At 36.2% G+C, this 25,958-nt stretch overlaps 1 protein-coding gene across 7 annotated transcripts; it reads left to right on the top strand.

Annotated features, from left to right (window-relative positions):
* Positions 1 to 9,626: 9,626 nt before the first annotated feature.
* On the top strand, positions 9,627 to 17,572 carry LOC110922560 (histidinol dehydrogenase, chloroplastic). 7 transcript variants are annotated; one of them, XM_035986987.1, is made up of 11 exons: positions 9,659 to 9,796; positions 10,855 to 11,024; positions 11,900 to 11,937; positions 12,836 to 12,957; positions 13,027 to 13,079; positions 13,213 to 13,285; positions 14,394 to 14,495; positions 15,358 to 15,459; positions 16,167 to 16,238; positions 16,322 to 16,590; positions 17,107 to 17,572. In XM_035986987.1, the coding sequence occupies exons 2-10, from the start codon at positions 10,909 to 10,911 to the stop codon at positions 16,454 to 16,456; spliced, it is 813 nt and encodes a 270-aa protein (XP_035842880.1). In that variant the 5' UTR covers positions 9,659 to 9,796; positions 10,855 to 10,908; the 3' UTR covers positions 16,457 to 16,590; positions 17,107 to 17,572. The 7 variants fall into 7 exon arrangements, with proteins under 7 accessions (XP_035842884.1, XP_035842885.1, XP_035842880.1 ...); XM_035986986.1 differs by having other exon boundaries at positions 9,662 to 9,810; XM_035986991.1 differs by lacking the exon at positions 10,855 to 11,024 and having other exon boundaries at positions 9,627 to 9,796.
* The last annotated feature ends 8,386 nt before the right edge of the window (positions 17,573 to 25,958 follow it).

Here is a 25,958-nt window from a genome sequence, read left to right as displayed (position 1 = left end):
CGCAGCTTTTCTATCCCAATCAGTTCCACGTGACATCGAAGACGCTATTCAAGACTCCAGCTGGGTTCAGGCAATGCAAGAAGAATTATCTCAATTCAGGAAGCTCAAAGTGTGGGAACTTGTAGATCTGCCTGAAAGAAAGTTTCCAATTGGCACTAAATGGGTCTTTCGAAATAAGATGGATGATCGTGGGGTGGTTATCAAGAACAAGGCTCGATTAGTAGTGCAGGGTTTTCGACAAGAAGAAGGGATTGACTACGAAGAAGTCTTTGCTCCAGTCGCACGATTGGAGGCAATCAGAATATTCCTGGCATACGCCTCATATAGAAACTTCAAAGTTTTTCAAATGGATGTTAAAAGTGTGTTTCTGTATGGAAAAGTAAAGGAAGAAGTTTACGTATGTCAGCCTCCAGGGTTCGAAGATCCACACTTTCCAGGTCGTTACTTCAAGCTAGATAAAGCACTGTATGGTCTTCATCAAGCTCCACGCGCTTGGTACGAGACCTTGTCCACTTATTTGTTGGAATGTGGATATACCAGAGGAAAGATCGACATGACTTTATTTACCAAAAAGATCGGAGAGGATGTAATGCTCATGCAAATCTACGTCGACGATATCATCTTTGGGTCAACCAACGAAGCTCTGTGCAGAGAATTCGAAACAGTCATGAAGGCGAAATTCGAGATGAGCATGATGGGAGAGCTGAATTTCTTCTTGGGGCTAGAAGTGAAGCAAAAGGAGGATGGGATTCTTATTCATCAAGCAAAGTACATTCGAGACATTCTCACGAAGTACAACATGAACGACTGTAAAGTTGCAAGCACGCCATTCGCCTCTCAAACAGAACTCACTCTAGATCCTCAGGGAAAACCAGTAAACAAATCCTTTTATCGCTCAATGATCGGTTCCCTGATGTACTTGACGGCCAGTAGACCAGACATCATGTGGGCAGTTTGTATTTGTGCTCGTTTCCAAACAAATCCCAAGGAATCTCATGAAATTGCTGTAAAGCGCATCTTCCGCTATCTCAAAGGAACTCCGAAACTAGGGCTCTGGTATCCTAAAGATAGTAATTTTGATTTAATTGCATATTCTGACAGTGATCATGCAGGTTGCAAAGTAGATCGCAGGTCTGTATCAGGAGGATGTCAATTTCTGGGAAACCGTTTGATTTCATGGCAGAGCAAGAAGCAAACAACAGTATCCACCTCAACCGCTCAAGCAGAATACACCGCGGCCTACAGTTGCTGTTCACAAGTTCTTTGGATACAAAATCAGTTGCTGGATTACGGAATCAACATCATGAAGACTCCTATATTCATCGACAATGAAGCGTGTCTAGGAATTGTGAAGAACCCCATACACCACTCAAGAACAAAGCACATCGAAATTCGTATTCACGCAATTCGAGATGCTTATGAAAAGGGATATATTCAAGTGGTGCCAGTGGATACAACGCAGCAACGGGCCGACATCTTCACGAAAGCTTTCGACAAAACTCGTTTCAATCAGTTGGTAACCTGGTTGGAAATGGTCAATTTCCTTGACTGGAAATGAATCTTGTGTTGATAAAAAAAAAAACGTTTGTTGAAAGTAAAACAAGTATCGGAAAGCGTTGCTCACCAAAAAGATTTTCTTATTAAAATTTTATTTTCGGGAAAATGGACTCACAAAAATAAAGATTTTAGGTGGGATACATTCAGCAAATCCAAACGATTGCTTATATCTGACTCCTGCGAGAGGAAGTGATAGAAAATTGCTAACACTCTGTCATTTCTTGCTATCACAGAAAACAAAAAGAAATCGGGGTACCAAGCAACGACGTGTCGGTAGATTCAGCAACACCGACGAGTAAACTGCTGTTAGGGAGCAAAACATAATGTCTACACAAGAATTCTGGCTTTTCTCAGGCATTACGCATCTCAGTGGGTAACACGTTGCGGCATATGGCTTAATGGTCTTGAATCTTGCGTTGACAGATTGCCAAAGTCTGAGATTTCGGGTCTTTATATTGGTATTTCATTCGGAGGATATCATAGTTGCTCTTCTGCTGCATCCAGATACATGCTGACCTAGACGCTATGATATTCTTTTAATAATAAGTGCCTTAAAAAAAAGGCCTAACCCTTTCTAATAAGCGCCATTTTTGGCCAAAATCCTTAATAAGTGCCATCTTTGGCCAAATACTTTGATAGATCAGTTTGGTAACTCTGCTGTACGGTGGTACTGACCTGTTCACCGAACTATCTATCTTAACCCTCGATAGCTCCTGGAATCTCTGTTGTACGAAAGTACAGACCTGATCTCCGTTCTATCGTTGAAGAGAATGAAACCAATATACTCACCCGTTATGAGGAATCTTTGTGCATAACTTGATCGCGGGGGTATGTCCTAATGTGGGACTCACGAGGGCGTAATGATTCTATTTTCAGTAGCTTGTGTGGGGGCCATCGAAGACTTGTCAATATTACCGAAAACATGATAAACACGCTCTCCGAAGGTATGTTGAAAGAAGGATGCATGGATTTAAGCGGACAAACATACTGACAGTCTTTCTTGTGCCCTGGTTAGTAACATAATAATAATATTATATAAAGAATTTGACGAGTTTTGGCAATGTGATCTTCTGCAGGTAAGTTCGGTAAGCATCAGATATGTCAAGAAAATCTGAGTTAATGGGAATTTCCCAAAGCAAGAAATTTGAAGTTCGGAGTCAAAATGGCCCAATTTTTGGCATTGTTGTAAATATTTCAAAATAAACAGCTTTTCAAACAAAAATGGGCACGTTTTACGAGAAAGTTTGAAATCAACGAGCGAAATTGAAATTGGTTGAAAACTATCACATGGCGGCGAAATTAAGATACCAGCGAATTTATAAGTTCGCTGGTTATCCTAATTCGTACATATATATAATTTTTTTTTTACCGACAGTTAAAAAAAAATTTCAAATTCATTTCACATCTTCTCAAAAACCGTTCACTTCATCTTCTCTTTCAAACTCCGATCTGTTTCATAAACTCAACACAAGATTTATAACCTATCAAGAATTTCAGGTAGTCTTCTTCTCAAAATTCCGGTTTTCCATTTCTTGATTAAAGTCATCAACTACCAGATCTGTTGGGTTTGTCGAATCGATTCACTGTGGGTTTCTAAGTTTTGATCTCATGAAGTTTTTGTTAGTTTGTAAATATGTGGGTTATGATGTTTTTTTTATTGATGATTCAAGTAACAAATAGAGTTTTATCCGACATTGTTGCAAACACTTTCGCTCAAAATCTGTGCTGAATCAATGTCTGGTCATATGATTGTCAACTGTTAGGGTTTTTGAAAGGGTTTTTCAAGAAAAATATGAGTACAGCGAATTTGCTGATGAATATGGCGAAGTCAGCGATTTTAGGTGGGAGAAGATCAAAAGCCTCGAACGCGAGTTCGAGCAACCAGCGAACGATCTATTTCGCTCGAGTAGCGATCTAGATCGATACCTTCGCTGGTAAATCGTTTCCGGACGACAAGAACTTGTACATCGTTTAAATTCGCCAGCGAAATAAAACCCTAATCAGAATGTGACTAACCGGATAGCTGGCGAATTTGGCGAAGACACGAGCTCGATGCCTGAGCGATGATAGCGAAAATCACAAGTCTCGAACGCGAGTTCGAGCATCCTGCCACATAATCTAAATCGCCCGGATGTCGATACAGGTTATGGTCTTCGCTGGCAAGTCGTTTCGGAAACAAGACCTTGTCATCGCTATGTTCGCTAGCGAACTTAGTATGTTGTCTCGATGACTAGGGTCAGCGAAGACATCTCTTGACCTGGCAGCGAAATTATCATGCATTTGTTTTTTTTAATTCTTTTAATATAATTATGTATATTTCTTGTAAATTCTATTCTATGTACAGTTTATCGGGTAATTACCCATTCTAACTTGCCTCGTTTTCCGTGTACTGTGCAGTATGGTGAAGAATCTGGAATGGGATAAAACGCTAAAGCATAATCAAAGCATAAATCTAGATGAAGTGCCTACTGATTTTGAAGACGTAACCAGATGGGTACGTATCAGCAGGATCGGATACACTGTGGAGACATCTGTTACAGTCTACCCCATACACATTCAAGACTTCTGGCAAAACGTGAAGCTGGAATCCATCAACAACAAACCAGGAATAGTTTCAACCGTTCGTAACAAGAGAGTGGAGGTGACTGAAGACAGGATTCGCCGAGTTTTGAAGTTCCAAGACAGTGATCAGGATCCGTTAAGTCTAAGTCAAGATGATATCCTCGATGGTTTTAAAGGAATGGGGTATGCTGGAGACTTCCGCAGTAAGAAAGAAATCAAGAGAGGTGGACTCACCCGAGATTGGAGATTCATTGTTCATGTGATCTCTATGAGTCTAGCTCATCGAAAAGGTGGATATGATGGATTGAACCTAGAATGGTCGGCGGCCATGTTGAATTTATGCCTAAATCAGAAGTTCAACTTCTCGGGCTTAATATTCAACTACATGCGTGGAAATGCAAACGGAGCTACGTGGGCGATGTACCCTAGATTCATTCAATTGCTTATCAACGATCAACACAAGGATCTCCCGAATGATGGAAATGTTTACAAGTTTCATGTCCCGACTAGCCGACAGTATACTGAAATAAAGACCAATGAATGGGTGTTACTGCACGATTGGATGTACCGAGCAGAAAGAATACAAATTGTCAAGGCAGCTTATCAGAAGTACAAAGAGGGAGTAAAAGAAAAACAGCAGAAAGCTGCTCAAGCTCAAGCAGAAGCAGCTGCAAGAGAAGAACGAAGTAAAGGGAAAAGAAAAGAAAAACAACCTGCTGAAGGGGAACTGCCCAAGAAGAAAAAGACAACAGAAAGCTCTGAACGTTTCATGGGTGCAGCCATAAGGGCAGCTGAATCTGAAGAGCAGCACCGCCAACACATCAAAGATCTGAAAGCAATTCACGCTCTGCAAGAAAAGGAGAAAAGAGAGAAGAGTTTAAAGCGTAAAGAAATATCTCCCACAGAAAGGCCCGAAACGATACCTGAAGAGATTCAAACAATGAATGATTTTGTTGACACCATACTTGTTGATCCCGATGAAGCTCAAGCAAGTCAAGGCCCATCAAATGTGTCACCAGTAAAACCTACAAGGATTTCAAGGCCTCCGGTTGCTCCGCAAAGGCTCCGTCCCTTCCAAGAGTTGTACGACAAATTAATCAAAGACTCCGGGCCGTCAGTGGCAAAAGAAATCTGCTTGTTAAAGAATCAAGTGAATGATACCAACATCCTCAGGGAAAAGATTAAAGACCAGAGGAAGAAAAACAAAGATATGACTGCGTACATGGCGAAGCAGTCCAAATTTATCAGATTCCAGCAAGCAGGGCTGGAGAAAATGTACAGGATGATGCAAGGGATGTGTGAGAAAATGAAAATCGAGCCAATGTTCACGTTCGACGAGATCTTTGACTTTGATGCTTTTATTGAAGAAGAAACATCCCGAAAAGAAAAAGAGGCTGAAGCAAAGAAGAAGCGGTTAGAGTCGGTTGACAAAATATCGGAAGGTGATGAAAGTGATGAAGAAGAGGTAGATCGGGAAGACATGCCATCAAAGTTTATTGAATGGGGGCTCGAGGATGAAGTTCTATACGAGCAAGAAAATGGAAAAACATTCGCTCCGGAGCACCCTGAATGGTTCAAAAAGGAAAGAGAACGACTTCCTGATTTTCATCAAGTTATAAAAGTTGAAAAATCTGAGACTACTGATAAGATTATCAGTTGGATGTATGATAATCTTAGAGGAATGTTCGTGGTAAAGAGACGCGGTGGAGTAATTCAGTACTTTGAAACTGGATTTGATCTCTTCTCTCTTCCAAGGTGGGATCTACGAGAACTTGGGTGTCTAGATCTACTAAACCATGAAGACAGAGGAATTGGGAGGGATTTTGAACGAATAATCGCCAAAGAATGTAACAAAGGTTTTCAAAATCACACTCCGCAGCGCCCTAGACGCAGAGTATCAAAAACCACCATCGATCCTGTTACAGGCAAAGGAAAAGTGACGTGGGTAATCAACCCAGCTAAAGTTGTCACTAGAATTAAGCTTCCAGAAGAAATCTCTGTCGCTCTAAAGGATTTCAAGAAATGGTTTTACGACAGTAAAACCGGTGAAGCTGTAATCAGGTCGAATGACAATGTGGATATTCGCATTTTGGATCCGATGGATGTGTTTAAGTTCGGGCTCTCAGATCTAACCATGTTGAACGCCAGCCGTATTAATGTCGGAGCAGGAAATGCTAACCTGGAAGAGGCATCGTTATTTCAACGAGCGGTAGAACGCGCCTGGAGATTGAAGAGAGAAATGCTTGATATGGTAGATAAAATGGAGAAAAGAAAGGAAAAGGAGCAGAAGAAGAAAGAAGCAAGAAAGAAAAAGAAGCACGAGCAAACAAAGGAAGGAAGTTCTGCTTCAACAGCTGATCCAACCACCACAACCTCACAAACAACACCAACACCTCCGGCCTCATCCACATATGAGGCCACTAAGGAGGACCAACCAACGTGTGAAGCTAATATTACTCAAGAAACTCCGGAAGCACCGACAGAGACCGTGGCACCACCAGAAACAATAGTTATTGAAGAAAATCCAACCGAGCCCGAAAAGCAAGCTACTGAGAATCCAGCGGTTACTACCGAAGAATGAGAAGACAAGTACGCAACGATCTAGGGGGGATATTGTTAGAGCTTATGAGATCGTTGATACTTGTGCTGGATTAGTTTAAATTGTAGTTTGTAGGTTTTTTGAATGTTTAGGGGCTTATTTTGTAATTGTCTAGAAGTAGTAATCCTGACTTGGTGTAGTTAAGATTCCAGCAAATTTATAAATTTGCTGGCAAGTTAGGAGTTCACTATAAATACCCCAAGCATTGTAACCTAGCCAAGCTTTTGGCTCTTTGATGAATATTAGTGTTGTTACCTTCTCTTGTTGATCTAGTGCTCAAATCTGATATCCAAGGTTGTTTATTGTTATATCTTATTGTTTGGATTCAATACAACACTTGTTGTATTCATTAATTCATTAGCTTCACCTTCATCTTTGTTTCTTCTTGACTTTACATAACTCAAACACCTAATCAATAGGTGTTGTGGGTTAAAACAACCAACCACTGTGATCCGGATACGTTTTGGGATCTACAGTCCCCTAAGTGGGTTTTTCACTTCTAACATCAATTTAATACATTTCAAGCAATCATCATGTTCTAAATGGTGATCCTAGTTCATTATCATACTAATTTCATATAAACTCAAAGATTTCTTGAAACCCCATATATCCAAGATCACCAAAACATAAAATTCTTGTTACCTTGTGCTTTAGTAGGCCTAGATAATCAAGAATTCATTAACATGCAAGAGTTATGGCCATGATTAGGGCTTCAATTTGCTCAATTTTGTGCAGATGAGGGTAGTTCTTTCTCCTTCTTGCTCCTGGCGACCCAAACACGCACATATGTGTGTGTTGTGTGTTTTTAGTGTATTTAATAATTTAACTTTCATTATTTACACATTTCACCCCTCATATATGCACACTTAGTTTTAAATGGCCAAAACTTATTTCTTTTAGTTAAAATTCTAATTCACATTCTAGCTAGGTTCATCTCCTAGTTATTTCTTATAACATACTATAGCAAGTTTATATATAAACGCATATAATTAAATTCTGGGGCGTTACAGTTCGTAGTACATATGATCACTCCGTATTCTTCAGACAACATCAAGGACGAAGGATCGTCTTGGTTGTTTATGTGGATGATATCATAGTTACATGGGATGATGAAGAAAGGATTACCGAGCTCAAATAGTTCCTTCAGACTCAGTTTCAGATTAGCGACTCGGGTCGACTTCGGTACTTCCTTAGCATAGAAGTATCTCGTTCCCCACAAGTAATACTTCTCTGTCGACGAAAGTATGTCCTTGATATGATAACTGAGTATGGCTTACTAGGTTGCAAACCGGTTGACAGTCCTATGCTTCTTATGAGGAAGCTCTTTCCAGAGGACGGAAGTCCAATGAAAGATACTGAGCGATACAGACGATTGGTCGGAAAACTTAACTACTTAACTGTCACCCGACCAGATATCTCCTTTGTCGTCAGTGTCCTATGTCAGTTCATGGCCACTCCGTACACGTGACACTGGGATGTTGTTCTCCATGTCTTAAGATATCTCAAGACCACACCAGGCCTAGGGATCTTATATTCTGATCAGGGTCATTGTCGTGTGGGTGCTTTCACATAAGATGGAGATGGACGTATACCTGGATTCTCGGACGCAGATTGGGCAGGTTGTTCTATTTCTTGTCGATCCACCACTGGGTATTGTGTTTTTGTTGGAGGAAACCTTGTGTCCTGGAAGAGTAAGAAACAACACACCATATTCAGATCAAGTGATGAATCAGAATACAAAGCTATGACAGATGTTACATCAGAGATGATATGGGTTCGTCGTCTTCTCAGAGAACTTGGGGTTATCTCTGAGGACTTGATGCGATTGTACTGTGATAATCAATCAGCTATACGTATAGCCAATAATCAAGTATTCCATGAGAGAACTAAACACATTGAGGTTGGTTGTCACCTAATCATAGATCAGATAGTCGGTACTCAAAATGATCCCTCATCGATTCAGCCAATCCATGTTAGGACGAAATTACAACTAGCGAATATATTCACAAAACCACTCCAGAAGGCACAAATAGACTCCGTTTGTAACAAGTTGGGCATGATTAATATCTATGCCCCAACTTAAGGAGGAGTGTTAGTTGTAAATAGTACAAGGACCTAGTTGTTAACTAGAGATCCCTACATGTAATTCTAGATGTCCTTATGCAATTATAAGTGTACCCAAGGTTGGAGAACTCATTAGTCACTACTCGGCCGGTGAGGTGGGGACTAGCGACTACTCGGGATTAATCGGATCGGGTTTTTTTATATGTAATTTTCAGTTTTATGTATACATATACACATTTTTATAGGTAAATATTTTAAGTAGCTAGGTTTTTAACTCTTACTCAACTCATTTTTTAAGTATAGAAGATTAATTGTTGGAATTCACATGGTTTGATTGGAAACTGACCTGAATTTAGAGGTTTTGCCAGGAATATACAGTTTTTTGCCGGAATCTGATCGGAATCGCCGATTTTTGGCTTGTCCGACTAGGTCCAACTAGCGATTAATGGACTGGTTAACGAAAAATTACTCAGTTATTGGCCGACTAGCGATTAATTGCCGACTAGCGATTAATTGCCGACTAGTCGCGATTTTTACAACACTGGGTGTACCCACATGTAATTAGTTATTTCTTTTTGGTTCCTCTTCCTCCCTACATACAGAGGGATCATTTTCTTGTTATGACCATTGTTGCAAAAATTGCGTCGCCGATTAATCGGAAATCAGACCTCTACTGAGTAAATTTTCACTAACCAGTCAATTACTCGCTAATCGATCTAAGCCGGAGCTAGTCGCTCCTAGTCGGCCCAAATCGGGCAACTCGCCCCTACTCGGCCCACCAAAAAAACCTTATGAAATTGGCCCAATTAAAAACTTTTAGCCCATTTTTCTCTCCCTACCCCAATTTCATTACGTCATATGCTGCCTCCTCCTCCAGACTCCAGCAAATCAGCCGCTACATATCCCTCCTCCGGCGATCCTCCTCCGGTGGCGCTGCCCTACTTCGGCTGCTTCTTCCTCCGTCCAGTCCTCGCTGCCTCAACATCAGCCATATAACGGCTCCTTTTTCCTCCGGTGATAACCTTCATGTTAGTTTATAATAGTTTATTATATTAGATTTTTTCAATGCAGGTTACTTTATAGTTTATTATTTACACTGTAGTACCCTGCCCTGATGTTGATTTCTTATGCTTAACAGCTTAAGTTAAGTACTACTGTATAATCAGATTAGTTGATTATAATTTTTAAGTTCTAGTTTAGTAGTTTATACTTTATAACAAATCTGAATTCTGAACTAATGCGATTGATATAGACTTGTAGTTAAGTTATAATTTTTAAGTACATTTTGATATGTACCAATCGGATTTGTGATAAATAATCCGTTGAGTGGATTAAACTCAAAAGAAACAAGACGGAACTAGATAAAATTTAGAGAGAATTTAAGACTTAGTAATATTTTTCATTCATAATTTCATTCATGGAAAAACACTACTTAAATAGATTTACAAAATGCATGCACCAGAGTACGTGGATATGGTCATGGGAATACCTTTCCACCCACTATCTACCTTAATTGAAGGAAACACTAAACAATAAAAACATAAAAATAGGAAACTAACTAACAAATAAAAATAAGAAGTAATATGCTTCTGAACGTGACTAGAGCACATATCACATTTGAAGTATTTGATCTTTAAAGTTTTTGAATTAATATGTTAATGTTTGAATTTTAAGTATATGTAAGCTTGGGTTGAATTTTGAACTACTTTTACCATTTTAAGAATTATATTGATAAGGATGTGTGAGTATATATATACATATTTATAAAAAGTAATAAAATATACATATAAAATTTCGATCCGATTAATTCCGAGTAGTTGCTAGTCCTCACCAAACCGGCCGACTAGCGAGTAGCAAGTTATGACAGACTTAATCAATACAATTTCATATTTCATATTCATACCATTTACAGTTGTTAGGTTTTGTTTGTGATCCGTCTTATATAGTTAGGATTTATGAATTAGTAGTTGTCCAATTGAAGTCTAGGAAACGTATGTTTTGTTGTTGATTTAATGTTTTTATGCATTTTTGTTGAATCTAGGGTTTGTGATTTTGAGTTTTCTTTTTCGTAGATATCAGGATTCTCTCCGTCAGTCTCAGTCGTCAGCATATTCTAGTTGTTTATAATGTCAATGTCAATTATAGCATACAGTCCACTGGTTTTCGGTCAGAGCTCTGGTCTGTCTAGTTTTTGTTGTTTACGCCGGTCAACAATTGGCCCCTTCAGAGCTGTTTCATCAAGGTCCAATTCTCTTTGTAGTGTCTCTCATGTTTGTGCCTATCACTTTTCCTTGATGTGTTATCAACAGAATATGTATAATGACAAAAGATCAAATACAAATAATCTTAACATACTAAACATACAAATTGAAAGAAAACCCAAAAAGACAAGGTGACATTTTTGTAATTACCACCAACTATCAAAGTTACAACCAAAAATACCTAAAAAAACACAAATTTTTTTTTTTAACATTTTTTATTAAAAAAATCGCTACATTTCGTTAGCAAAAAAAAAAAATTTTTTTTTTGGCTGCTACTAAAAGTAGCGATTTTTTAATAAAAAATGTTAAAAAAATAAAATAATTTGTGTGTTTTTTTTTTTTTTTAGATTTTTTGGGGGGTTTAGTTTTTAGCATTTTAGCTTGGGTGGGGGGGGGGGGGTTAGGTTTTTTTTAGGTTTTTTTTTTTGGGGGGGGGGGGGGGGGGTTAGGTTTTTTTTAGGTTTTTTTTTTTTGGGGGGGGGGGTTAGGTTTTTTTTAGGTTTTTGGGGGGTGGGGGGGGGGGGGGGTTAGGTTTTTTTTAGGTTTTTGGGGGGTGGGGGGGGGGGGTTAGGTTTTTTTAGGTTTTTGGGGGTGGGGGGGGGGGTTAGGTTTTTTTTGGGGGTGGGGGGAGTGGTTAGGTTTTTTTAGGTATATTTGTAAAGTAACTTTGATAGTTATTGAATAATTACAAAAATGTCACCTTGTCTTTTTGAGTTTTCCTTCAATTTGTATGTTTAGTATGTTAAGATTATTTGTACAAGAACTTTACCCTATGTATAATATGTGTGTATTATACTCTTTACATATATGATATATTAACCTGAATCATGTTCCCTTTGCTTCTGCTTATTTACAGCAAGTTATTATTCAACACTCGGAGAGGATTTATACGAGGTATAACTGACACACATTACTACCACGAATTAGGGGTGTTCATCGAATTGAATAACGGATTTTCGAATTATTCGAATAAATTTTTTTTTTCAGTAATTTTTTTTAATAATCTATTGTTATTTCATTCATACTTGCCAAGTTACATCAAAACAGAAGGTAGACGGGCAACCAGCTGCACCGCCACCTGTTTCTAAATTGCAAACCCTAATCTACCAAAGACAAAACCCCGTCCCCCTGAGGCTGAGCAATTGTTGTGGATGACCCGTTGGACCCTTGTCAGGAATTGGATAGCTTCTGGCGCTAGGGAGCCAAATGTGTCAAAGGCAAAAGGGACAAAAACATGTTGGTTATCTGCACAAGCTTTAGCGTGCTTATCAACTTTCTTCGATTTCGATTAAAAATTTGTTGGCCAATTCGATTCAAATTCATCTTCGAATTAAAACTTCAATTCGAATTCGATTCATATTCGATTAAAAACTCAGAATTCGAATAGAACTCGGTTTGATTCAAATTCATTTAAAATATGTAAATTTGTTATGAATTATTTGGGCTTGGTACTTGGCTATTTTAGCACTTAGATTGAATTTATAGATTAGTTTAGTATGTAGTCCAATTTTAAATTTTATGTGTGTTGTATATAAATATAAGAAATAAATATGTATAATTTAAATCGAATTTCCAATCGAATCGAAAATAAAATTTTAAATTCGTATTCGATTCACTGGACTTGAATTCAAATTGAATCAAATTCAAATTCTTGATAATCGAATTGAGTTGAGTTTCGAAAAAGAATCCGAATTGAATTCTGAACACCCCTGACAAAGATTCTGTAATTTCTGTTAAATGCTAAGTGTTAATGTGAATCGGTTTTAATGTTCCTGCCTTGGTTTTGTTGCAGAGCTTCTTTCTAATACTGTTACATGTGCAATGAAGTCGTATAAGTTATCTGATCTCACACACAGGGAGGTTGAAAGTCTTAAAGCTCGACCGCGAATAGATTTCACTTCAATTTTCAGTGTGGTGAGTTAGTTGCTCTATACTTATAAGATTGTTAGTAACATGGTTAAACGGACAATTGTTCTATCTCAGGTCCAGCCCATTGTTGATGATGTTCGCGTTAGAGGCGACAATGCTGTTAAAGAGTTTGTGCTTCTTTTTTTTTTACTTTTTTTTCTGTACCCATCTTAATTAATGAAGAACCAAAGTTGATATCGATGAGACCATCAGTATTCACTACTTTGCTGCACAAATGATATTTTGCATGTCCCTTTGCAGATATACTTCACGCTTCGACAAAGTGCAACTAGAAAATATTATCGAAAATGTGAATGAACTTCCAGATCCAGAGGTACTTGTATAGATACATCAATGCATGCACTTTTCCTAATATAATCTCTTAGCCTACAACCGTTTAGAGTATAATGCCGTTTTCATCCCTAAGGTTTGGCCAGTTTTGCGACTTTCGTCCAAAGCTTTGTTTTTTCGCATCTGGATCCAATAGGTTTGAAATCTTGTCATTTTCATCCGGCTCGTTAACTCCATCCATTTATCTCCGTTAAGTCAGGGGCAATGTTGTAGAAGGCATTAGGCGCTAGTCGGACGGTGAGGTACCGCTTAGGGATTAATCCGGATTAATCGGATTGGACTTTTTAAGTATAATTTTACAATTTTTTTATATATATAGATAACTTTATACTTTTTATTAATAAATTTATAAGTTTAGGAGATAACTTTATACTTTTTATTAATAAATTTAAAAGTTTAGGAACCATATGTAAACTAGTGAAAGATAGAGGGGGTTAAATGTTAAAATACCTAAACTTAAATGTTATAATAGGTTTATAACTAAAATTTGGGCTTTAAACCATGGGCCAGGTTTCAAAAATTGGGTTTATTGGGTCAAAAAACATGGGCCCGATTAGTCCGATTTTGACCGACTTTTACCAATTTTGTCTGACTTTTACCGACTTTGACCGATTTTGTCCATAACCGATTTTGACCGACTAGCTTAAATTTAGGCAGTAACCCACCGACTAGCGCCTAGGCGCCGATTAATCGGCCGCCTAGGCCGATTTCTGCAACATTGGTTAGGGGTATTTCCGTATTTTTTGCTAACTTAAAGAGCAATTCGGTCCTTTTCACTTTATGTAAAAAGACTGAATACCCCTGAAAAAGACCAAATTGCCCTTCAAGTTAACAAAAAAGACACAAATACTCCTGACTTAATGGAGAAAAATGGGTGGAGTTAAGGAGCCGGATGAAAATGGCAATATTTCAAATCTTTTGGATCCAAATGCAAAAAAAACAAACCTTTGGACAAAAGTCGCAAAACTGGCCAAACCTCAGGGACAAAAACAGCATTTTACTCAACCGGTTTGTTATAATGATCAGGTGTCTTGAAAGCAATCTAACTTCTAAACATAAAAACTTATATCTAAAGTCTAACCCTATTTCAGCTTGATGAAGCTGTTCGTGAATCATTTGATGTGGCATACAACAACATCTTTGCATTTCATGCTGCACAAAAGCCAATTGAGAAAGTTGTGGAGAATATGAAAGTATGTTACTTAGGGGGTGTTTGGGATTGCGTTTTCAACCTGATTATTTGATTATTGTGTTTTGAAATCGTAAAAAATCTATTTTGAGTGTTTGGTAAAAAATTAATAAAAAGTGATTTTTTTACGTTTTGTAGAGTTCAAAACGTGATAATCCATAAGTAGGTCACCCCTTGCTGCAGGAAAACGTGATAATCCAAAAACTGATTTTTTACGTTTTTACTTATTTATTTTTTTGAAATATATATACTTGCCAAACACTCAAATAGTTGATTATCTGATTATTGTGATATCAAACAACATAATCAAATCCAAACAATGTTGATTATCTGATTATTGTGATATCAAACAACATAATCAAATCCAAACACTATCTTTCTGCAGCACGTTTTGTCACAGCTAATTATCTGATTCTGATTATTCAAAACGCATAATCTATTTTCAAAACTCAACCCCAAACACCCCCTTAGTTGTATAAATTGCGCCAATTTTGTTGTTCACTTATTCTTGAACTTTTGAGTTAGGGGCTGTTTGGCAACTTCTGAATGGTTAAGTGCTGAATCAGTAAGAGGTCTGAACCATTAAGTGCTGAACCAGTAAGAGGTCTGAACCATTAAGAGCCAGTATAATGCTTAACCGTTCAGAGGCAAATGTCTGACCAATTCAGATTAGATGTCTTAACCATTCAGACTCAGTATAAAACTTAACCATTCAGAGGCAAATGTCTGAACCATTCAGACATCTCTTGCGAAACAAACAGTCTGAACCATTAAGTGCTGAATCAGTAAGAGGTCTGAACCATTAAGAGCCTCATTAAGAGCTAAACACACAACCCCTTAGTATTATTTGTTTTCGAGTTTTTCAGGGTGTGAGATGCAAACGAGTGGCAAGGAGCATTGCTTCTGTTGGTCTTTATGTTCCAGGAGGCACTGCAGTTCTACCATCAACAGCTCTTATGCTTGCTGTTGTATGAAAAAAGTTATATCTTGATCATCATATATATCTATGTGGCAATTTTGACTCGATTACTTATGAAAGGGTTGATTTGAGTTGTGTTTTATTAAATCAAACAGTTTTGCTAAAAGAAAAAAACGAGTAAAACATGTTGAAGGTCACCCAAAGTTTTTGTTTGATATCATAGCTATTGATAGCGAATCGCGGATGATAGCGACAAGCTACCTATAGGCTATACGCTACATAGCGATAGCGATGAAATAGCAGGCGCTATTTTATGTTTAGCGACACACTAGGAGAAAAATTTAGAAACATTTTATATGTATGTTTAACAAAAACCTAAAATCCTGCTATTTTACACCTATACAATCCCGCTATTTATATCAATGCAAAAAAAACTAAAATCCCACTATTTGCCTGATACGGAGGCGCTAAAATTAAATAGCGACACATGAGTGCTACGCTACGCTATTCGCTATAGTGCTCCTTATGAGCGCTATTAATAACTATGATATATACAACTTTCATCGATTAATGACTTTTTTGGTTATAAAAATCTAAAGAAATGGACAAAAAGTGTTTGCGGGTCAACACTACTCGAAAAAAAGTGACTTGTTTCAACCCGACCCAGTTCGACCTGTTACCGGGCCGCCCATCTTGCCACCTCATTATATCCAAGCTAGGTAGTGTAAGCTGACCTTAGTTTACTGTGTACATCAGCCAGCTCAGATTGCTGGATGTAAAACGATAGTGCTTGCAACTCCTCCTTCTAGTGACGGAAGCATCTGCAAGGTATTTGCTTTAACCTGAATGAGATAGTTATTTGAATATTGGTTATTTAATTTAATTAAAAAGTGCTGCATGACATCATGTAGGAGGTACTATATTGTGCGAAGAAAGCTGGTGTAACCCACATTCTTAGACCATGTGTAGTGGTGAACAAACATAATGCCCTCACCATAGGGCATTATCCGACACGTGGCATCCTAGTCAGCGTTGGGGCATTATAGCAAAAGTGACGTAGTGGGGCATTATGCCAATAACCCCCATTCAATCATTAAAAAAAAAAAAAAAGAAACCAAAAGTGGCGTACACAATCACATGCAAAAGTGGAGTTGTCAGGCCACTTGGTCCCTTTCCATTGGTCAGTCAAAGTTCTCATATCCATCCAAGTTGTTGTTTGGGCGTTTTGAATAAAACGCCGGAACCCTTTTTTTTCAAAAATTTTGTAAAATAACGCCCCATGTAATGGTCTTTGTGGTTTACCAAAATTTTGGAATTGGTCCCTAGCTTTCCAAAAGTACATGGATGGTCCTTGTGGTTTGCACTCTGTAACACATTTAGTCCTTCGACTTGCTGAAACCTTCAGATTTGTTGGCTATGGACTAAATGTTTTACAGAGTGCAAACCACAGGGACCATCTGTGTACTTTTGAAAAGCTAAGGACCGAATCCAAAGTTTTGGTAAACCACAAGGACCATCTGTGTACTTTTGAAAAGCTAGGGACCAAATCCAAAGTTTTGGTAAACCACAGGGACCATTTGTGTACTTTTGAAAAGCTAGGGACCAAATCCAAAATTTTGGTAAACCACAGGGACCTTTCGTGTACTTTAATTTATAGTAGCTACCATAAAGCGTCTTTGACTATTTTGTTTGGCAGGGTCTGTATTTGTAGGGCAGTGGACCCCTGAGAGTGTGGGAGACTATGCTAGCGGGACTAACCACGTGCTTCCGACTTATGGGTATGCACGCATGTACAGTGGGGTGTCACTAGACTCTTTCTTGAAGTACATAACCATCCAGTCTTTGACAGAAGAAGGGCTTGCAAAGCTGGGGCCACATGTGGCAACAATGGCTGAGGTCGAGGGGTTGGATGCCCATAAGAGAGCCGTAACCCTTCGGCTTCAAGACATTAAAGCGAGACAGGCAGTGTAAGTATTTTTTTTGTCCCGCATTCCCTACCAAGTTGGGTGTGTTCAGTTTTGAGATTGAAGAATGTTCAGTTTTGAGATTGAAGCTGTCAGCATTATGTTGTTGATCTGGCTAACTTCGATCTCAGTATTTAATAAATTTTAAATGGTGGTTACTGTGATGAAATGAGCAAATTTTGCTTAGCTGTTGACATAGTTAATAATGGTGCTCATAGCGAGCGCTATAGCGAATAGCGTAGCGTAGCACATAGAGGTGTAAACAAGCCCAGAGGCTCGAGAGCTACTCGTGATCGGCTCGGTTAAAAGCTCGAACGAGCCGAGCCTTAACGAGCCCGAGCTCGAGCTTGAAATACAAAGCTCGTTTAGGCTCGCGAGCCTAAACGAGCCCAAACAAAATTTTAGTTTTTTTACATATAATATAATAATAATGCTGATAACATTGATGAGCCGAGCCTGAGCCGAGCTTTTAGCTCGTTTGAGGTTGTTCTCGAAATATCTCGAGCTGAGCTCGAGCTTTGGGTTTTACTCACAAGCCGAGCTCAAGCTCGAGCTCAAAGAAGTAGGCTCGAACCGAGCCGAGCTCGAGCCTAGTCGGGCTCAGGCTTGGCCCTGCTTGTTTACACCCCTAGCACACATGTTTCGCTATTTGATTTTAGCGCCTCTATAGCGGGATTTTAGGGTTTTCTTTTTCTGTTTTAATGGGAATAGCGGGATTTTAGGTTTTTTTATTAAGCATACATATAAAACAACGTATAGGTACCTAGCTTGTCGCTATCGTCCGATATTAGCTATCAATAGCTATGGCTGTTGATTCATAATAGAAACAAATATCTATGCATATGGGCAAAAGGAAGAAAGCTAGCTAGAGCAGGTTAGAATTTGGAAGCTGCTTCAACATGATTTGACCAGCCAAGTCTGATTATAACTTGAACCTGAAGTCTTAATTTTAGTTGAGCCGAGAGATGAGCTTGCCGTGCCCAAGACTTTTTGTATAAAAACTACAAACTTATTAAGTAGCACTCCCTCAAAAAGAAACCACAAACAATGAACACAAAGTTATTTTTGAGGCACGCTTTTTCTACCAAAAGCAAGAAAAGTGCAATTTTTGGTTTTATTTTGGGTCCGAGTGTGCAACTTGTGTATTTTGGGTGTTTTTATGCACTAAAGTGTTGAACGATAGGTTTTTTGGCTTGTACATGTAGGTTAGGTAAAATCATATATAAACCTTATTATAGCTATCACCTGGACAAGGGATGCTAAAAACCCATGGGATATATAATTTTTTTATATAATCACCTTGCGCCTTGGATACGAAAAGTCCGCCGCTTTTGCGCTTTGCACCTCAGTTTTATACCTCGGCACTTTTGTGTGCCTCTCGCTTTTTAAAACCAAGCCAACGCCTCATTCATAGGGTATCTTTTTAAAAACCAAGCTTGAGGTATTAAAAGCTTTAAAAGGTTAAAAATGTCTATCGTAACTATGCTCAGGTTTAAGAATTTGAATATCTTGAAAACACTGAACACTGTTTACCAAAAGTAATATCATACATAGACGAGGCTTTGACCAAAAACATTGGCTCCCTTCAAATGTAGGAAGTGCAATTTTTAAATGATTAGCGTAAAACCGTTCAAACGACCAAACCACAGGGAGCAAAACCGAAGTTTAACTCTATTTTTAATCCATTGCATTTTAGAAATAAAAAACCCTTTATTTTGTGTTTTTTGTCTATTGCATTTTAGAAAGAACACTTTCTTTTGTGTTTTTTGTCCATTACGTTTTAGAAAAAAAAATCAATTTTGTTTTTTGTTCATTGCGTTTTACGCATCTAGGTTTCCAATTTTTTTTCAAAAGTATAGCAATAGTATAGTCGGTTTTAAAGATTAAAAACGTTCGTTTTAATGGTACAATTTTTATAAAAAAATAATGTCGTGTTAAAGAGTTATTAACGTTTTAAAAACACGGGGGATTGGATGAGAGATAAACTATTTGCTTGGATGGATTAGAATACCCTTAAGCAAACCCATAAGCCTCATTTTTTTTATTGAATTCCACCCATTTAATCTTAGCCATTTATTTTAGATCTAATGGATATGATTGTTTCCTAACTTTCCTAACAAAAAACTATATTCCTAGTATATCTTGACCCTATATATATATGGCTAGGAGTTGGATACAAAGTCCAAATTTCCTAAAAAGTGTAAAAAGTAATAAAACACCATAATTTCAACCATAAAACACACCAAAAACCTACAATTAACATAATGAAGATTACTAAAACATCATATATGTAGGTTTTGTGTTGTGTTTGGATGATAAGGCTTTGATTATGGAATGACAAACATTACTGTGTTTTTTATGTTGATTAGCATGTTGTGTTTTATATTTATAGATCTACGATGGTGTGTTTGAAGTTTTTATGGACTATTAAAGTTTGAATATGATGTTTTAGTAATTTTCACTCTATTATCTGCGGGTTTTAGATGTGTTTTATGACTGAAACTATAGTGTTTTATGACTTTTTTACACTTTTTAGGAAATTTGGACTTTGTAGCCGAACCATATATATATATATATATATATAGGGGAGGGTTATCTTGAGAACGCTAAATATTGCGAGAACCGTGAGAACGAATGAAAAAAGCAATCAAAACCATTTTTTTTTAATACAAACCTCATTGTAATTAAGATACATCTTCAAAACAAGAATTTATAACATCAAATAATTCATTTCTCCTTTCAAAATCACTCTTTTTAGATTTTTTACACATGTGTAAATATAACAGATTTACACATGTGTAAATGGCAAACTTACACATGTGTAAATTTTCTTTATTTACGAATTCACGTAAATTTAAACGTGTAAATTGAACTTCTAACATTGTATTCGAATAATAATGATAAGTGTAGAAAAAAAAAATTGAATTTGAATTGTTTTTGACCAAGTTCTCATGGTTTTTTTATTTGTTCTCACGGTTCTCACAATATTTAGCGTTCTCATTTAAACCCTCCCCTATATATATATATATGGGAGGGTTTAAATGAGAACGCTAAATATCGCGAGAACCGTGAGAACAAATGAAAAAACCACAAGAACTTGGTAAAAAACAATTCAAATTAAAAATTTATTTTTACACTTATCATTATTGTTCAAATACAATGTTAGAAATTAAATTTACACGTTTAAATTTACGTGAATTCGTAAATAAAGAAAATTTACACATATATAAATTTGTCATTTACACATGTGTAAATTTGTTATATTTACACATATGTAAAAATCTTGTAACAGTGATTTTGAGAGGAGAAATGAATTATTTGATGTTGTAAATTCTTTTTTGATGTTGTATTTTAATTACAATGAGGTTTGTATTAAAAAATTCGGTTTTGATTGGTTTTTTCATTCGTTCTCACGGTTCTCGCAATATTTAGCGTTCTCAAGATAACCCTCCCCTGTATATATATATATATATATATATATATATATATATATATATATATATATATATATATATATATATATATATAGAAAAAGTATATCGTATATTACGGCTTAACGTACTTCACGTACAACAACGTGCGTGATTTGTTATATAACATGCGTGATTAATGTTTTCAATATGCATGATTATTGTGTTTCAACATGCGTGATTTTGGATTTTTGAGTTATAACGTGCGTGATTTTAAAATGAACGTGCGTAATTACCTGTCGTACGTGATGTACGTTAAGCCGTAATGTACGTTAACCTTCCTCTCTCTCTCTCTCTCTCTCTATATATATATATATATATATATATATATATATATATATATATATATATATATATATATATATATATATATATATATATATATATATATATATGGGATGGTTAATTGGGGAACACTACAAAAAATGGGAAGTCGGGGAACACTCTTAAAAATTCAACTTAACATGTTAAAAATAAAAAAATTTTAAATTGTTTTCGGCGCTTTTCTTTGTAAATACATGTAAAAGCATTTTTAATGAAAAAAAATCCAAAACTAAAAATACAAAAAAAAAATTTAAAAACAGTTAGAAAAAATATATCTTATAAAATTAACTTAACATGTTAAAAATCATTTTTTTAAAAAAAAATTTGAACGCTTTTCCTTATAAAAATGGTTAGAAATTATTCTAATAAAAAATCATTTTTGTAAAAAAAGAAAATTTTAGCCTTTTTTAACTATTTTTTTATTTTTAGTTTTTAATTTTTTATTAAAAATGTTTCTACAAGTATTTATAAAGAAAAGCGCTGAAAAAAATTTCAAAATTTTTTTAACATGTTAAGTTGAATTTTTAAGAGTGTTTCCCGGTTCCCCACTTTTTTAGTGTTACTCAATGAACCTCACATGTATATATATATAGGGAGGGGCTCATGCGAGAACTCCATTTATTGTGAGAACCAATGTGAACACAACCTAAAATAGCTAAAACAAACCTAAAAAAACCTAACCCCCCCCCCCAGCTAACCCCCCCCCCCCAGCTAACCCTCCCCCAAGCTAAATGCTAAAAACTAAAACCCCCCAAAAAACCTAACCCCCCCCCCCCCCCAAAAAAAAAAAAAAAAAAAAAAACCTTGTTAGGATCTGAGTTTGGATTGCTTGTGATTTGTGTTTGAATTAAGATGGAATTATGAGTGAGTTGTGCAGCGGAAATTAAATGGAACAAACTTTTCACAATCAAACAGAAGAAATGCTTTCAATCATACATTTTCAACACAGAATCAAAAGATTAAATTTATTTCAAACTTTGATTACAATGCATGTATGATTCGCAAACTCCCCCTCAGCCCGAGCTCAGTGTTTGTTCGTGCAGGAAGAAGATGGTGAATGAGCTAAACAGAACAGTACAGAGTACTGTTCTATTTATAGGCACTTGCAAACCACTGAGCATTTAAGCTGACGTCACCATGAAAGTGACATCTAACCTCCTAACAAACTCTAACCTCTGATCTATACAAACACTGCTATGCTAACTACTGATATTACATTTTAATACATAAAGCAATCATAAACTGCTGCTGCATCCTTCCACTGCTGTGAACCCAGCAGTACTTGTCATGATCAGCAGTGCTTGAAACAAGGCAGTAGATTGAGCAGCAGAGCTTTAGTTCTTCAACAGACTTTTGACTTGATCAACAGTTGTAGGTCAGCAGATTGCATGATCAGCAGATAGGAGGTTAGCAGATGTTGAAACCACTTTCAAGGGGAGAGACTTGCAACCAAACATCAGCTTATTCTGGATCCACTGCTCTGATCCAGTTTTGGCTTTCATTATCTGTTCCTTTGGCAGTGTTCAATCCCAACAAACCTAAACCCCCCTCCCCCACCCCCCAAAAACCTACCCCCCAAGCTAAAATGCTAAAAACTAAACCCCCAAAAAACCTAAAAAATTCTAAAAAATATATAAAAAAATCTAAATTTTTTTTAATATTTTTTATGCTCAAATCGCTACTTTTAGTGGCAAAAAAAATAATTTAAAAAAAAAAATTTTTTTTGCTTCGAAAAGTAGCGATTTTTATATAAAAAATATTAAAAAAAATTGTGTGATTTTTAACTATTTTAGGCATTTTTGGTTGTGTTCGCATTGGTTCTCACGGTTCTCGCAATAAAAGGTGGTTCTCGCATGATCTTCTCCCTATATATATATATAAAGTTATAAACTACCAAGTTGCATATGCATTTATGGTTATATGTTATGCTTTGCGGCTTTTTTTTCTTTTTTGCTTTTACTTTTAACCCCTATACTTTTTATCTTTTACAATTTGACCACAACACTTTTCACTTTCAACTTTAATCCCTTATATTTTTCATCTTTTATGCCTACTTTTATTTCTTTTCATTTTTATATTTTTTTGTTTTATGAGCTGTTTCGGTGCTAATTGTCACCGGCAGCGATGTGGCTTGGTGCTGCTTGACACAATCTTATCTACAGGGGATTAATACTAGTGTTCTAAAATCAGTGGCGGACCTAGAAGAAAAATTGAGGGGGATCCTCAGTTTTTTTACTTGTGGTCGTTCTTGAGAATTAAAAAGCCTGTGCGGGTAGTAAAAATGGGCCCTTAGTTTTGTTTTTTTTTTTTTTTTTTTTTTTTTAACCAGGGTCTGTCCCTTGAGAATTCAAGAGCCCTTAGGGGACCTCAGCGGCTAGTAAAAATGAGTCTTAATATATATAATTACACATCTGTGTGTTACACGGGTTGAAATTATGTATTGTTAGGTATAGACATATTTATATCGAAACTATTTTTGAAAATAAAATCGTTAATTATTTCTTTATAATCCATACTCTATAATAGAGTGTTACTCTCTAATAAAATGTGAGAACAAAAACTATTGACTTGCAAGATCCGAATATAATTTTATTTCTATATACATTGATTATCATTTTTTACTAATGAGTGTATGAAACACACAGTAGAAGGTTATAAATTATTTTTATAAAACTTTAAATGTTATTAAGAAGTTTTATAGATATAATTTGTAATAAAAATATATTCAACAACAAAAAGAATCAAAAATTAAAAAAAAAAAAGTAAATCTAATACTTTTTTTGAACGGCAAATTTGGATAACTGACGGACCACCGGAGTATCATCGTGCCAGTAGCGGAACCACCCGATCATATCTATCTCCACTAGGCATAATATACTTAATAAAAAGGATAAACAAAGAAATAAAAAAAGACAAACATATAATGTTTACAGTAACAAATTAAATATACTAAATGTTTAGATATTAATTAAAGTAAATTGTTTTTTTTTCTTGGTAAATATTTGCTTACAACATTTTGTGGTTTTATTAATACTGGACTCTAAGAAAAAATAGAGTAAATGGTTAAATGCAATAGTTTGACTATTGACTTGGATATAACTTCTGGCATCCCAACTTGCTTTGCTTTTTATGTTTCCAATGCTCCTCACTATTATTATTTATTATACTTTATCTTTTCCATCTTAAACAATTTTTTTGGAGGTCGACCGGAAACGTTTCCGTTTCCGTCGATGGAAAATTTTGATTTCATTTCATCTTCACCTATTTTCACCTTAGGTAGTTGTTTAGGGTGTCCTTAGTATAAAAATCGAAAAAAAAAATAAAAAAATTTACACTACCGGAAAAAAGTTGAACCGTAGGCCGGGCTACGCCTAGACCTACACTAGGTCCGCCCCTATCTAAAATATACAAACTGAACCAACTTTCTACCTTCTTATACGCAAATTGTTTACCACGTTCTCTTTTCTTCATGTATTCATATATACTTAACTTTATTTGCAAGTGTATACTTTGGTTTTTAAATTTTGGGTCTAACTTAAGCATTGTAATACATGAATGGGATCAAATACAAATCATATTTCATATACAAACTGTAAGAACCATTTAAAAAGTATCATGTGGTATTCAACTAATTATAGAGAAATGGTAAAATGATAAACTAAATAATATCAATTATCTTGAATCCTTATAATTATGCTAACAAGCAATTAATTCTTTGTTTGGATCTTTCTTTTGTTTTTAATGTGCTTATAAAAAAAAGTGCTGATATCATTTTACATATGTGCTAAAATCAATTATCTTGATTAATTTTCATGTGCTAATATAATTCAAAAGTGTTACTTTTGTGCATGTATTGTTTTAGTATGTGCTAATTTATTTTTTTTAAGTGCTAGGATCTATTCTTACGATTTGTAGAATGAATATGGTTTGTACCGGAACCAACCCCTTGTAATACATACATTATAATACACGATAATAAAATGAATTAGAAAACTTATATCCTAATGTATGGCTAATCTAGATAAAATGAATTAGAACTTATATCCTAATGTATGGCTCTTAAATCTAGAACTAAAATTTTTATCTTTTTTAAGATATGAAGCTAATGTATGGCTCTTAAATGAGTTAAATCTAGAACCAAAAATATTATCTTTTTTAGGATATGAAGTATGGGCTTTTGCGTTGCCGTGTTGGTTATATTTATGGAGTATGGGCCTTTGATTTGAAGGTCCCACTTATTATTTGAAGGTCCGTTTTGGACGATGGATATTTAAAAGTTTTGAATAATAATGACTATTTGTTTTAGTTTTTTTTTTCTTTTCTAATGACTATTTTGATATATTATTTGTTTTTTTTAAATAATATGACAAGCCTGTGAATTTTCCAATGTTTGGTGGGAGTTTCACCTTCTCTAATGGTGCTAGCGCAATACCTAGTATAAATTTTTATTGTTCTGCGGTTGCTACCGACGTGTAGACCTGACTGTAATCGTGTCCCACTGACGGATTATAAACTGTGCGGGGGCATGGTCTGTGAGCGGCATGGCTACCATGAACTTTGGTGGTAGGATACACGCTTGTGTTGATTGCGATATCATAAGTTTATTCGTACGTAGGGTAGTAAGAATCATCGACTTCTTTGGTGTGCGTGTCTCATTCTTCAACGAGAATATTTCGCTATTGCAGACGCTTATAGACTAGTGTTCTTGCACATGCGCTGCGCGAAATATTTATGGTATGGCGAGCATCCCTATCACTAAGATGAAGTCGATCCCCACTTGTGTAACCAGC

Source organism: Helianthus annuus, chromosome 17 (genome assembly GCF_002127325.2).
Source record: "Helianthus annuus cultivar XRQ/B chromosome 17, HanXRQr2.0-SUNRISE, whole genome shotgun sequence".
Lineage (NCBI taxonomy): Eukaryota > Viridiplantae > Streptophyta > Magnoliopsida > Asterales > Asteraceae > Helianthus > Helianthus annuus.
Note: the sequence above shows the minus strand (reverse complement) of the source record. Positions and strands in the feature narration are given on the sequence as shown.

Bases quoted from the DNA above. Each gene is read 5' to 3' on its own strand.
- LOC110922560 (XM_035986987.1), top strand. From the start codon at position 10,909: ATGTCAATGTCAATTATAGCATACAGTCCACTGGTTTTCGGTCAGAGC. The intron at 13,080-13,212 runs GTTTGTGCTTCT...GTCCCTTTGCAG, and splicing joins GGCGACAATGCTGTTAAAGA to ATATACTTCACGCTTCGACA. The intron at 16,239-16,321 runs GTATTTGCTTTA...GACATCATGTAG, and splicing joins GTGACGGAAGCATCTGCAAG to GAGGTACTATATTGTGCGAA.